The following is a 14,379-nucleotide window of genomic DNA, read 5'->3' as shown; positions in this document are numbered from 1 at the left end:
AAGATCATAGAAAGAGTACAGCAAGGCGAAGGTGGTGAGTTTGGATTTGCCAATGATGGCGCCCTAGTGCAAGGTTCTAGGATATGTGTGCCCGATGTGGACAATCTCAGAAATGAAATCATGCAAGAGGCACACTACACACTTTACAGTGTCCATCCAGGTTCCACCAAGATGTACCATGATGTGAAAGATAGCTATTGGTGGAATGGCATGAAGAGAGACATCGCAGATTTTGTGTCCAAGTGCTTGACTTGTCAGAAGGTGAAGTTTGAACACCAGAGACCGTCAGGGAAGCTGCAAGAGCTCCCTATCCCAGAATGGAAGTGGGAAATGATCACTATGGATTTTGTAACTGGGTTGCCTCGTACCACGCGAGGATATGATTCGATATGGGTAATTGTAGACCGCTTGACCAAATCAGCTCACTTCTTACCTGTGAAGACTACATATTCTGTGGCACAGTATGCTCGGCTCTATATTCGAGAAATAGTCAGATTGCATGGAGTTCCGGCTTCCATAATATCTGACAGAGGGCCCCAGTTCACTTCTCAGTTTTGGAGAAAGTTGCAGGAGGCACTTGGCACACAATTGAACTTGATCTGACTTTCCACCCTCAGACAGACGGACAGTCCGAAAGGACAATCCAAACACTGGAAGACATGCTTCGCATGAGTGTCTTGGATTTTGGAGGTCAATGGGATGAGCAGCTAGCTTTGGTGGAGTTTGCCTACAACAACAGTTATCACTCCAGCATAGGGATGGCACCCTATGAGGCGCTATATGGAAGAAAGTGTAGGTCTCCTCTGTGTTGGACAGAAATGGGGGAAGCAAGGGTGCATGATGTAGACCTAGTGCAGTACACTTCAGAGGTAGTTCCTTTAATCAGGGAACAAGCGAGGCGGCTTTCGATGAAGCAGAAGAGTTATGCACCCAGACGGAGGGATGTGGAGTTTGCGATGGCGACTATGTATTCTCAAGATATCTCCAATGAAGGGAGTCATGAGATTCGGTAAAGAAGGGCAAGTTGGCACCTCGGTATATCGGACCTTTTGAGGTTCTTGATAGAGTTGGAGCGATTGCCTAGGTTGGAGCTACCACCCAACCTTTCTCACGTTCATCCTGTGTTTCACATCTCCATGCTCAGGAAATACATTCCCGATCCTTCTCATGTACTGCAGCCGGATGTGATAGAGCTAAAAGAAAATTTGACATTTGAGGAGCAACCTGTAGCCATAGTGGACTACCAAGTAAGACAGCTAAGATCAAAACAGATCCCTATGGTTAAGGTTTTGTGGAGGAGTCAGTCAGTGGAAGAGTGCACCTGGGAGTCAGAACGGGACATGCGCAGCAAGTACCCTTATTTGTTCAATGTATAATCATGTGCTTTATTCTGCCTTGTGTAAAAATTCGAGGACGAATTTTTACGTAAGGGGAAAAATGTAACACCCTAAATTTTAATTTTTATGAGCATTTTGGTATTTTAATTTTATTTAAATTTTAGGAATTTTTTTGAGATTTTTCGGATTTTAAAAATCGGGTTCGATTTTCCGAAAATATAAACTTTGATGATTTTTAAAAATTAATTTAAAGACCACGTGGCAAAACTAAAAATATATTTGGAGTCTACGTATTTTTCTGAGTTTTACGAAATTTTTTTCGGAATTTTTGGATCTCGTTTTCGGTCCCGAGGTAGAGTAAAAATTCAAAAATTTTGTATTTCGAATCGAACCGGCCGAATCGAACCGGATCGGATCGGACCGGTCGAATCGGACCGGCCCTTTTTCCTTCTTCCTTTTCTTTCCCCGCGCGCGCGTCCCTCTCCCCTTCTCTCTCTCTTTTCTCTCTCCTCCCCTCCCCTGCCGCCGCCTCCCTGCGTCCTCGCCGGCGCCCCACCGTCCCCTGCCACTGGCAGCCGCCCGTAACGGCCTGAAACGCGCGATCTCTCCTGCGCGCATCGCTTCGACTTCCTCGGCCAAATCCGGCCGATCCGGCCACCAATTGGACCGGGTCTTGTGTCCAAAATCATCTACTCGGCGAGAGCTTTCCATAGACACCAAGAACGCCGAAATCCATCGAGCGGATTGTCCGATTTTTGCTCGGGAAGATTTTAGCCCATTTCGACTTTTGGGCTAGATTTCTCGAAAACCGTGAATCCCACGAGAAAACCGAGGCCACCAGCACGCTCCATTCGTCGAGAGCTTCGCAACGACATAAATTTCGAATTTTTCCGACACTGTTTTTCGGTGGGTCCCACGGAAATTCGCAGTGTTTTTCCGAGCATTAAATGAGCTTAGAAAATTCTGAAAAATTTATGTACTAACCCCCGTGTTATGGGCTTCGTGTAGGTATCCTCGATTAGCGAAATTCGGCGATTGACCGGTTCGCAAATTTCGCCGCATGCACTGCTATCGAAAAGTGCCCGAATTGGGCCGAGGTTTTGGCTAGCCCCCCATTGTCAGACATCCCAAGCGCGTTCCAGAAGTCGGAATCGGCAAAGGTAAACCCGAACCTTGTTTTTACGTAATTTTCTAGTGCTTAAATAGGATTAAAAATCCATAAAATATTCGTGGTAGCTTAGAAAATTACGATTCTTTTTGCAATAGCTTAGTAATATTGCTAAGGACCGCGGGGCAAAGTTTTATAATTTTTAGAGCTTGTTTGGGCAGTTTTTGCAAAAATGATCAATAATAAGGACTAAATTGAAATTTTGCATATTGTGATGGATGACTGATTTGATGGGCCCAGGAGGGGCTGTGTGATGTAATTGAACTGTTGATATATGGATTGTGAGTATAGAAGTGTGTTTTGAACCCTTTTGCAGGTTGGGTAGGTCCTAGGTATAGGGGAGACTCTGCCGGATTTTCGGCACGACTTAGGACGTAATTGGTCTTTTCTTTGTTTGTATTGAGTCAGATTGTATTAAATAAATGTAATATGATTGTCAGGTGAGCCGGGACAGCCTTCTTCCTCCGCCCAGCCGCCACAGTAATTTGTCGTCAAGTTTGTGAGTAAAATATTAATTTTAATTGTAATTTCGATATTATTATATGTTCAGCATGCCCATGCATCACTTATATGCATATATTTATGTAGTTAAACTCTAGGCACGAATTATGTTGCATTCATAATCATAATGTGCCATGAATGTTGTTGTGGTAATTTGGAGCGGCAGCGTGCGTTGGCGTGCGTGTGATGTGGTGTGGACTATGGATAGGACGGGGTAGTCACGCTTGAGTAATTCATTGGGACCCGTTCCTTCGAGGGGTAGTCACGGCTTGAGTAATTCACTGGGACCTCGATTTGGTTATTAAGTGGAAGTCCGAGCTTGAGTAATTCACCGGCATCAAAGTTGGATTTAAGAGAGTCAGATAGGGATCGGCCCCATATGTTATGATTGATACTACAGGTGTGTGAGTGCTCCAAATTACCTTTTTGATGTTATGATGTGAAAATATTGTTTATGTTGCATTTCACTCCACAGGGTGCATTAGTTCAGATAGTTATAGAGATTATAGTTAAGATTGATATTTTACTCTCTGAGTCGAACGCTCACTCCTGTTCAAAAATTTTTACAGGCTACAGGAGGATATTTATTCTGGGTTAACCTGCTTTTATACTTCGCAGGTTGTTTATCGATATTTGTGTAATTTTATTTACTCTTAGAATTTCCGCATGTGTTAGCAGTAATTATTTGAATTTGGTCTGTAATATTATTATCATGTTGGACCTGTAAACTTAATATTTTAAGTCTGTTTTGATGGATTGGATGAGGGAGCTGAGCTCCCATTTATTATTATGTTGATGAGTATGTGGAGGGTGAGCTGAGCTCCCCAATGGATTGTTTATTGTGTTTACAGGTCGGGTGAGTCAAAAACTCCCCGTTGGTAAGTCCATTTTATGGCCGGACTCTGTCCGTTTGTTTTCTTGAAATTGGGCCCAAATGGCCCTCAGCATTGGGTAAATGAACAGTTAGGCTTACTACGGGCCTCGGGGGCTTTAGGCTGGCCCAGGTCCTAGTGCCGGTCCGGCCCATAGGTTGGGTCGTGACAAACATTTATAATTAAATCAGATAAAAAAGTGATCTAGTGTGATCTAATAAATATTACAGCTGAAATAATAAATCAATGTGATCTGATCAGTTTAATTGATTAATATAAAATTATTGTTTAAAAATATTAACAAAGAGAATTAAACTCAAAGTTTCTTAAAAAGTTTTTAAAATTAGAAATAATATTTTTTATTTAAGATAAGGTTAACAAATGGAACTATTTTTTATGACATAATTAATTTATATTTAATTATTATAATTTTTATAAATTAAGGTGGTCAATATAATTTTAATTTAGGTATTTAATGAGTTAATTCTAGATAGGATAGATGATTTAAATATTTATTTGGCCAAACTATATTCTCAGTTTTAATCGGCATTAATTATATTAAAATAAAGTGTAATTTATAATTACTTATCATATTACAAATTATTTTATTACAGAAAATAATATAATTTCACAAAATTTTGTAATTTATCTTATTAAATTTTAGAAAAAGTAAAGTTTTCTTACATAAAAACCGCAAATAATATTTTTTAAATGTAGTAAATAAATTATATATGTTACAAATTTTATTAAAAAATTACAAAAACAAGTTCCACATGAAATACTAAAATAATTAAAATAATACTAATATTACATATACTGGTACACTTTATGTAAAAAAAAATATCATTTTTCGAAAATAATCCTATGATGATTGAGTAATCTATTCCTATAACTTTTGAATAAAATTTGACATATATAATTTATATATTAAATTTTTTAAAAATATTATATTTATTTTTTTATATGAAAATTTTTATTTTTTGTTAAATTAATAAAATTTTCATAATTAATTATTTAAAAAAAATCCATTTCAAAAATTAAATAAAATAAATTATAAAATTTCATAAAATTATTTTATTTTTTTGTAATAAAATAATTTTATTTTATATAAAAACACATTTTTTTAATATAATAAATATTTTATAAAAAATAAATTAATCTCTAAAAATATATTTATGTTAATTAAATAATTTTTATAAAAATAAATTAAAAAAATATTTTTATTGACAAAATAGTCGGAATCATCCCAAATATCAAAAACAGTGAAAATTTCGCTCTACGGTCTACAGCCATTTTTGTTTGGTTTTTCATTACAGGAAAATTCGCTAGGAAGAAAAAGAAAGTTTCAAAACTGAAATTTATCATAGTCAATAATCCCTCGATCAAAACATCACAATACTGTAAATCGTCAATCCAATTCTCCTACCATGGCCGCCCAATCCTCCGCCGCGGCCACCACCAACATCATGCTTGCAGTCTACGAGAAGAAAACGACCTCCCTCGACCTCTACCGTCCACTTCGCAACTACATCTCCATGGTCTACTCCGAGCGCGAGGCCCAGAACCTTGATGACGACCTCCAAACACTTAAGCAGTATCGCTCTGACCTTGAACGCCAATCCGACCCTTCACCCACCTCCCGCCGTGACCTCCTTCAGAATTACTTCAAAGCCCTTTGCTTGGTCGAGACCCGCTTCCCCATCTCCCCCGACAAGGATCACATCAACACGGTGACGTTTGTCTGGTACGACACCTTTAAGCAGAAGCAGAAAGCGTCTCAGCAGAATATCCATTTGGAGAAGGCCGCAGTGCTTTTCAATTTGGGTGCCGTCTATAGTCAGATTGGGCTTTCTTTTGATCGGGCCACCGTGGAGGGGAGACGGCAGGCAATTCATGCGTTTATTGCTGCTGCCGGGGCGTTTGCTTATCTGAGGGATAATGCTGCGACCAAGGCATCGATAGGGTCGAGTACCACGGTGGATGTGTCGGTGGAGTGTGCGGGTATGTTGGAGAGGCTGATGCTGGCTCAAGCGCAGGAGTGTGTGTTTGAGAATACCATTGCCAAAGGGAGTACCCCAGGGGTCTGTGCCAAGATTGCAAGGCAGGTTGGTGGAATTTTTTTTACTTATTATTTGTTGGCTTCATTTGTTGATGATGATGATGGTGAAATTTTGGAAGTTTTAGATTTTTTTTTTTGGGAATTCCGAACAATCTGTCTTCTTATACTAATGAATAGATCATCTGGCTTGTCTAGAAGGGCTAAATTTAGCTGAATTGTGAGACTGGTTTGTGGAACAAGTGACTTCTTCATGTCACTTTTACTGGATTAATGTACTCACTAAGCTGCGATAAATGTTTTGTTTTCATAGAACTGCAAAAATGATTGTAGCTGCTTGAAACGTTACATTTGTGTTTAGTCTTATGGTTTAAGTGATTAGATCATATAACTACTGTCTTTAAGAGCATGTAGTGAATGCAATATGGGCACAATGTCATAAGAAGCTTTTGTCCAGAACTTTGTGAAGTTAATTGCTATTTCTGTCACTTAGCAATACCTTACTGATGCCAGTTTGCTATAGTTAAGCTGCATATTTTATAGAATTCTTAAAGTTGTGGAAAAACTTATGCTTTCCCATGAATGGCAAAATGTTGTAAACTTTACTGATTTGACGTCCATGTAACTCAACTGCATTATGTGTGTAGGAGCCTGAGCTATTGTATTTCATAATTATGTGTAAACTTTATATGCAATTGAGCCATGACATGAAGATGAAGATGTATGACATTTTTCCATGTTGATTTTGTGGTTGTTTGGATTTGTTTTAAATTTCTATGGGATGCAAATGATTGCAGGTTGGGCTGTACTATGAGGAAGCTTTAGCAGCACTGAATGTTGCACCTCTGAAGGATCATTTTGACAAGCCTTGGATTGCTCATGTCCAGTTGAAGGCAGCTCTATTCTATGCTGAAGCTTGTTATAGATATGGTTTAGAATTGCACGAGAAAGAAGAAGTTGCAGAAGAAATTGCACGGTTGAGGAGTGGGATTAGTGCCTTAGCTGAGGCAAAGAAAAACTCAAAAGGGGCTGCAGCACAGCTTCTGGAAGCAATCAGCAAGCTGGAAGCCAATATCAATCGCAACCTGGAGAGGGCCGTGAAGGAAAATGATAGAGTTTATCTCATGAGGATTCCTTCCCAAAGTTCCTTGCCTCCTCTTCCAGCGTTTTCAATGGTGAAGCCAATGTCAATGAATGAGGTACTAGATGCAAGCAAGGAAAAGATGTTTGCAAGTCTTGTTCCAGACAGTAGTGCAAAGGCTCTTTCAAGGTATACTGAAATGGTTGATGACATAATCAGGATACAAGCTGAGAAATTACAGCAAGCCAGTGAACTGACTCGAGTGAGGCTCAAGGAAATGGACCTGCCAGATTCAATTCTTGCTTTGGAAGGAAATTTTACACTTCCAACAGATCTTAAGGAAGATGTGGAAGCTGTGCAGATTAGTGGGGGCCCAGCTGGTTTGGAAGCTGAGTTACAACAACTTAGAGATTTGAGAAGGGTGAACCAAGAATTGCTGGTCCAGACTGAGGAGCTTTTGCAGAAAGAAGCAACAGAAGATGCGCAGTTTAGAAGCCAATTTGGTACACGTTGGACTAGGCCTCAATCCAGCACTCTGACAAAGAACTTGCAGGATAGGTTAAATAGATTTGCAGCTAACTTAAAGCAAGCTTCAGACAGTGATGGCAGAATTGAACGTTCTGTGAGGGATCATTCTGCACTCATGTCAATCCTTGATCGCCGACCAGTATGTGTTTCAAATATCATGCGTTGTTTTTCATGTATATCACAAAAGATATATATTTGCTTATAAGTTTTTAGGAATGTGCATGATAATTTGTGCCAGTCTCTATATTCATGTGATCTATGTGACTCAGATTGATGTGTGAACAAGAGACAACCATATCTGGGATTAGAAGTCCTTCTTCTGTTAAATTCCGTTGAGAAAGGGTTGTATTATAAGAAGATACAAACTGTTCTACTCTGTTGGTGTACTAAATGTTTTGTAATTTCAATTGGCTTTTGCTCTTATCAGATAGAATCTGCTCTTCCAACTCTGTCTAGGCCAATAATGTCTTTGGATGCCAATGAAGATGCTATAGTGGGGTCCCTGAAGCAGAGCTTGGTACATTCTTCTTTCAATGCTAAACTTTGTGATTGATTTTAAATTTGTGCTTTTTTATTATTTTATCTCTTTTTATTGATTTTCCTCTTAAGTGTGACCCTGAAAGAGGGAAAGGAAGAAAGGAGGTTCTTCTTCTGTGTCTGCATCATGTTGTTCAAGTCTCTGTGTTTTATTCATTCTGTGGGTTTTTTAAGGGTGTTGGAAAGGAAAGTTAATGGAGGTGAAGGAGGGGAATGGTGTAGAACGTGAAGGAAGGTTAATTGCTCTTACCATGTGATACTCAAAGAAAAATTTAAATACTTTGAGTTCCATCCTTTAACCCGCAATTTGAGGGTTAAGAAATTGGACATTAACTTTACATCCTGAAATAAACTCCCAAACAAGGTTAGATGTTAATTTCTATTTCTAATTATATTTCACTCTTTTAACCTCCCCTGACCTACTCCTATGCATGGTGTTAAGTTTGTCAATGTTGTCTTCTTCACTTGATGGCATGTTGTATGGCAAGTTTCCCTGAAGCATTTAATGGCATACGCCTTAGGAGCTAGGAAGAACACATATTACTTTTCCAAAACTAGCTTGGTGTGTTGCAATTGATAATACATGCTGTTGCCAATATAAAGCTTTGATAAAGATGAGAATGATCTAGTCACAGGTAGTGTATCTTGAAAAACAAACTGCACCAAAGGCGGAAAAAAGAGGAAAGAAACTAAAACATAAGATAGAAACACAAGTCTATTTTGTATGCCCACAGCCCGCCAACCTATACTTGCTAGAATACGGAAGGCAAATTGAATGTTGACATCACAAATGGTAATTTATTTGCTTGTGAAATAACAAAATTGCTGTAATTAGCAAGTGGAGCAATAAAATAATTATTTTGTTAGGTGAACTGATATCCTGGTTATGAACTGATATCCTGGTTATCATGCAACAGATAAATGTGGAATGTGATAAAAATCAGACAGAAGGATGTGAACTAAAACTTTAATATGCGAATATCGGAAAAATAGTTTAATGAAAAAACTGAGAGAAAGAAGTATTACTTTATTGGCAAAGGAACCTAAGAATGATTAATGGTGTAAACCTTGATTTGGTCCTTGACAAATTCCATTTCTGGAGTTAGTTCTGATATGACCTACTTTTATACACAATTGACAATGACAGTCTTTGCCTGCTGAATTATGCAGAGGCAATTGGAGATTCTAGGTGCTCAAAGGGCTGGTCTTGAAGATATGCTCAAGGAAATGAAAAGGAAGGTGTGTATAAGTATCTCTTCTCAGTCAAATTTATTTGTTGCCTGCTGACTGTTTTTCCCTATGTCTTTTCCCTCTTTTTTTTTTTCTGTTTTACTTTTTAAAGAATTTACTAAAATTAGGATGATTTATGACACATTAAGCTGCATGAACCAGACTCTATTGGACTTTATAGATTCTTTTCAATTCAATATGCCATAAAACTGGATTACCTGGCTCAGTGTTACCTTTTTCATAGTTTGCTTTTGTTTGTGGAACTGGTAAGGTATGGAACTTCCCTAGGTACGGGGTACATACGTAGGGGGTGAGCTTAGTTGGAACGCTACTTGGGGTCGCGGAACGGTAGATTAGGTTGATTTGGGTCGTTAGATTAATACGTGCAAACCACACACACACACACACACACACACATAAAAAAGTCTCAAACAACTTGTAAAATTAATGTTTGAAGTTCAAATTTTAAAATTTAAAATTTAAGTAGTAGAGTGCAACTTAAATAGGAAAGCCTTAAATAGAAAGAGACCTATTCTAATTAAATAGACTTTGTAAGGATGTAGAGTTCTAGGGTGACTTAACACCTTAAATCACTAGTTAAATTCCCATTTAAACAGAATCACTGTATTAAAAAGACAAAATTTCGATGGAGAATTTTCACGTTTGGTTCACGAATGTATCATGTCTGGACTGTGCATTCTGGAATGCCATTCGTTTTTTTTTTTTTCTTTTTAAAGGGGGGGAGGAGGCAATTAATTAGGTAACACTGAGCTGGCTCCATGGTGCTCTAGAATAGAGCATAGCTACTTGTTTAATATTCTGTTTCTATTGTGTTTGGTTTGGCTAACCAAAATTATCAGAAATTTTTGGAACCAAACCAGTAACATCAATTAATCTCTCTTATCAGTTTTCACCATTTTGGTTCATGGTTTACCTAAATTTCTTGTTAATGAGCCTTATTAAATTTATTTTAATAATTCAAACTTAAGTTTCACTAGCAAAAACTTTTACAGTGGTCATTTTCTGGCAAAAATTCATTTTTTTTTAAATATTCTTTACTGCTATTATTATGATTTATACACATATTATCATTATATTGTAATATACTAATTTTATATATTAATTAAATATTATATTGAAAGAAAATTATACGCATGGTTGAAAATTGAAAATGTTGGAAGAATATTTACATGTGATAAATTTTAATCTTACGCACGTAGGTTTGGTTTTGATAACCATCATGTTTATAAAGTAAAAAACCATATATGAAACCAGTCAGTTTAGTTAATCTGTTTTTTACGGATTGCTTTTTTTTCTTTGCCCACTCTTAATGATAGAAGTCCGTTACCATTTTATTGTACTTGCACATTTTCTTGTCATGAATCAAATAGTTGTTATTTGCTCTTTGAATCACATTTTCATTGTGTTGGATGTATCATGCTATATGCTTGAGCATTCTCTGTCCCATTATTTTCTTGTGCTGCTTTCTCTTCATTTGACGTTTAGGTCATTTCTATATGATTTCAGGATGACATACTACCAAAGTTGATGACATCTACTGGTTCCTATGAAGATCTTTTTAGGAAAGAGATAGCCAAATATGACCAAATCTGTGAGGATATTGCCCAAAATATTGAGGCACAAGAACAAGTATTGTTGCAAATTCAGGTCTATTTCTTTAATCTTCAATGGTCATTTGGATATCTGCTATAATATTTGGTTGTTTAATGGCTAGGAATGCTTGTTGCCTAATTAAAAAACCTGAATGATAACTAGAAAATGTTCTTTGTTGAACTATACTTTCATTTTTTTTAATTGTTTTTATCGTATTTGTGATGTTATTTTTCTTGTTAGCATATATCCATTATTAATTTGACACTCACTGCTACTGAGATTTGGGGTTTTATAATGTTGTTCTTGTTGTATTTATGCTGTGATTTGAAGTTGGAGAGTAACTATGTGTAGCTGGTGAGGGCTGACTCCTTTGTGTAGCCCAAATATTAAATGAAAAGAGAAAGAGAGAGGGGGAGAGGGGGGTTGTTTACAATTACATACTGCACCATAATCACCATGGATAAACTGGATTTTAACTGATTTTGTTTTGTTATTAATGAATGACTTCATATGCTTCTTTAGAATTGAATGACCCTCTACTTAAATTAAGGTTGCAGTTATTGAAGTTCTCTATCAAATAGTTATCATGTTATGAAAACACTTACCCTTCCTAAAATTTTAGATTGTCCTTGCCTACAGGCTCAAAATGAGGAATTTTCTGCTGTCTTCAATCTTGAAGATTACAAAGGTATGTTTTGTTTTTATTGTTCTACTTATGAATGTCTCTCACTTAAATGCACAAAGAGGTACACTATGCTGCTTATTTAGATTTGGAGTATAAATTGGAGTTTAGCATTCTCTGTAACCAGTATTCAGGAATTTATAACCTAGTTTGAGTTTTACATGTGAATGCTGTAATTTAGTACATATATTCATTAGTATCATATATGAAATTATGACCTAGAGTGTTCAATTCTGCAAATATTAGTTACGATGCCTTTGAATGAGAGGCCTTCGTCAGATGCAGGAGTGTCTGTGCAGCAAACTGCGGACAGGGTTAAGATGGTTCATTTTGTTTGATTTTTGTGTGATAGGTGTCCATCTCATGATATGGTGTTAGTCTACCTGTTTCTTATCTATGTTGGGCATGAGTATTTGTTTCAGATAATTTAATCATAATGTTGGTGTGATGACTGATGAGTATTAGTTCCAAGATTTGGTCTTGGTCTACCTTGTTTTCACCTATATTTGTCACTCAAATTGGCATGCATGCCCGGGGTAAGTACGAATAAGGTTTTTGTCACTAAAGCCCTGTAATACATTGACAGTTTAAATAAATTAATAAAATCTGGTACAGTGATGCGGCCTTAATATTTCAGTGGGGACATTAGTAGGCAATATATTTTATTCGTGTTGGAAAGCCATGCAACAAATATTAAGCGAAAGAAGTAGTTTATGGAAATTCATAGTGACATGGGATAAGTTTCATCTCACTTTTTTTGGTTGTATATAAGGTTGTCAAAGGATGCTGGCGTTTTTGCATGTACCCTTTTGTTTCTTTGTCATTTATTTCTTGTATGTTGCAATGTGGCTTCAAGCTAGTTTTCTATATTTTAAAGCTCATTTTAAGTGTATCAGTGTATCCATTTTGGGAAACTAATGGTAAATATTAGGTAGTATTTCAAACTCCATGGTTCTTTTTTTACTATACATGTCGTTGCCATAAATTTTTCATGTTATGGTTTCAAGGCTAGCCTTTTTGCTAGAATAACATGAATATCTAGTTTCTGTTGTAATTTTTTCCTTGATTGATTTTCCCTCCTGAATTGGCATGTTTGTCCTCAAAGATCCTTAGTTTGGCTTAATATGAAAGAGCATTTCTTGTTCTGGTGATGTTCTTAGTTTGCATCTTCTTATTTTAAAAAGAAATAAACTTTGACAGATTTTCCCTCCAATTTTTGTTTCAGCCTCTCGTGAGAAGTGCTATAAGCAGATACAGGCTGCTATGGCAAAGTACCGGGAAATAAAGGAGAACATCAATGAGGGATTGAAGTTCTACGTTACTCTTCAGGTAAAATATTGCAGTTGTTGCTTACAGCTGTAATTTCAAGTTTTAAATTCCTACTTTGTGAGTAGAATATTTTGCAACTGCCTTTTAGCTGTCTATTTTAAGCAGCTTACTGTAATTATTACGCATGGATATTTTTTGGTGTATTTTTTTGAATTTCACATCCTTCTAAGCTCTTGCCCTAACGCCTGGATAATATGAAATTTTTTTTTTGGGTTATTTAAATGATACTTTTGAGTTGTAAATTAAGGATGGATTTATGTATGAGATCTCTTTGTAACAGGATGCGATCACCAATGTCAAGCAGCAATGCAGTGATTTTGTGATGACCAGAAGCATTCAATGCCGAGAAATGATTGAAGATGTACAGAGACATATGGCGGGATTGAGTTTTCAGGACCGCAAGAACACAGGTTCTTACAACTATTCTGCAGCGAACCAGACCCATCAAACTCCAAGATCAAGTCCACAGCCTTCAGTTGATCCTCAAAATGTACCCCTTCGGCCCCAAACACCTTACTACCAGTCTCCTGAGCAGCCAACACTGCCTGGATATGCTCATCCTCCTCCGCCTTATGCTGCTTCCCAGCAGCCACCACCTTACCATCCTGGTGCACCTTACCAGCCTGCACAGGTTCAACAACCACCCCCAACAAGTCAGGAATATGGCCAACCTGCCTATCCAGCGTGGCAGGGCCCATACTACAATGCTCATGTACAGCAACCTGGATCATTTCCTCGACCTCCTTACACTGTTCCTAATCCATACCCCCCTCCCCATCAAGGTGGCTACTACAAGCAATGATTGTGTAGGCTGTTATTTTCTCTGGCAATGTAATTTTATAATTGTGATGCAATATTGTTCTTTATTCCATCCTTGGTGGAATAGATTGAATTCAGCTAGATCTTACATTTGGTTGCACAGCATAATAAATCTTGAGTAGCTAGCAGGTGATCCGTTGATTTGCATAATCCTCCTTGTATCACATTTCATGTGAATTCATCTGTTCATGTTCAAAGTTTAATATATAAAAGCTTATTAATTTGTGAAATATATTAGTTCTCCTTCTTCTTCTTGTATTTAGTAAGTTTTGAGTATCTGAGACAATTTTATGATTTGTCAAGATGGATTGCAGTGCACCATCATATAAAAATTAGACATGGCTATTAACTCAGCGGCCCAAATAGCCTTTCCCGACTGTGTTTGTTAGACATTGAAAATTGTCAATGTCTCAAACTTAAAAGGATTGATTGACAGAAAAACTCCCCCTAACAAGCCTGCTAAGCCTGAGATAATCCTCTATACATCTTATTAGTTTAAAATTTAATTTTGAAGTCTTATTTCTAATTTACGAGTTAAATACATTCCCAACTTGATCTCTCATCTTCCAATGTTCATCGAGCAGTCGCTCCAAATAATTGCACCATGAACATAAAAGTTCGAATG

The 14,379-nt window shown here is 37.2% G+C and overlaps 1 protein-coding gene across 1 annotated transcript; it reads left to right on the top strand.

Annotated features, from left to right (window-relative positions):
- Positions 1-5,150: 5,150 nt before the first annotated feature.
- On the top strand, positions 5,151-13,984 carry LOC110646412 (vacuolar-sorting protein BRO1). The gene is made up of 8 exons (XM_021799834.2): positions 5,151-5,983; positions 6,732-7,682; positions 7,971-8,060; positions 9,251-9,319; positions 10,838-10,978; positions 11,564-11,612; positions 12,832-12,935; positions 13,216-13,984. Exons 1-8 carry the CDS (start codon positions 5,306-5,308, stop codon positions 13,735-13,737), a joined length of 2,604 nt encoding a protein of 867 aa, XP_021655526.2. The 5' UTR covers positions 5,151-5,305; the 3' UTR covers positions 13,738-13,984.
- The last annotated feature ends 395 nt before the right edge of the window (positions 13,985-14,379 follow it).

The sequence above is a fragment of the Hevea brasiliensis genome, chromosome 13 (assembly GCF_030052815.1).
Source record: "Hevea brasiliensis isolate MT/VB/25A 57/8 chromosome 13, ASM3005281v1, whole genome shotgun sequence".
In the NCBI taxonomy this organism is placed as follows: domain Eukaryota; kingdom Viridiplantae; phylum Streptophyta; class Magnoliopsida; order Malpighiales; family Euphorbiaceae; genus Hevea; species Hevea brasiliensis.
The sequence above is the reverse complement of the archived record's forward strand: the minus strand, read 5'-3'. Positions and strand labels throughout refer to the sequence as shown.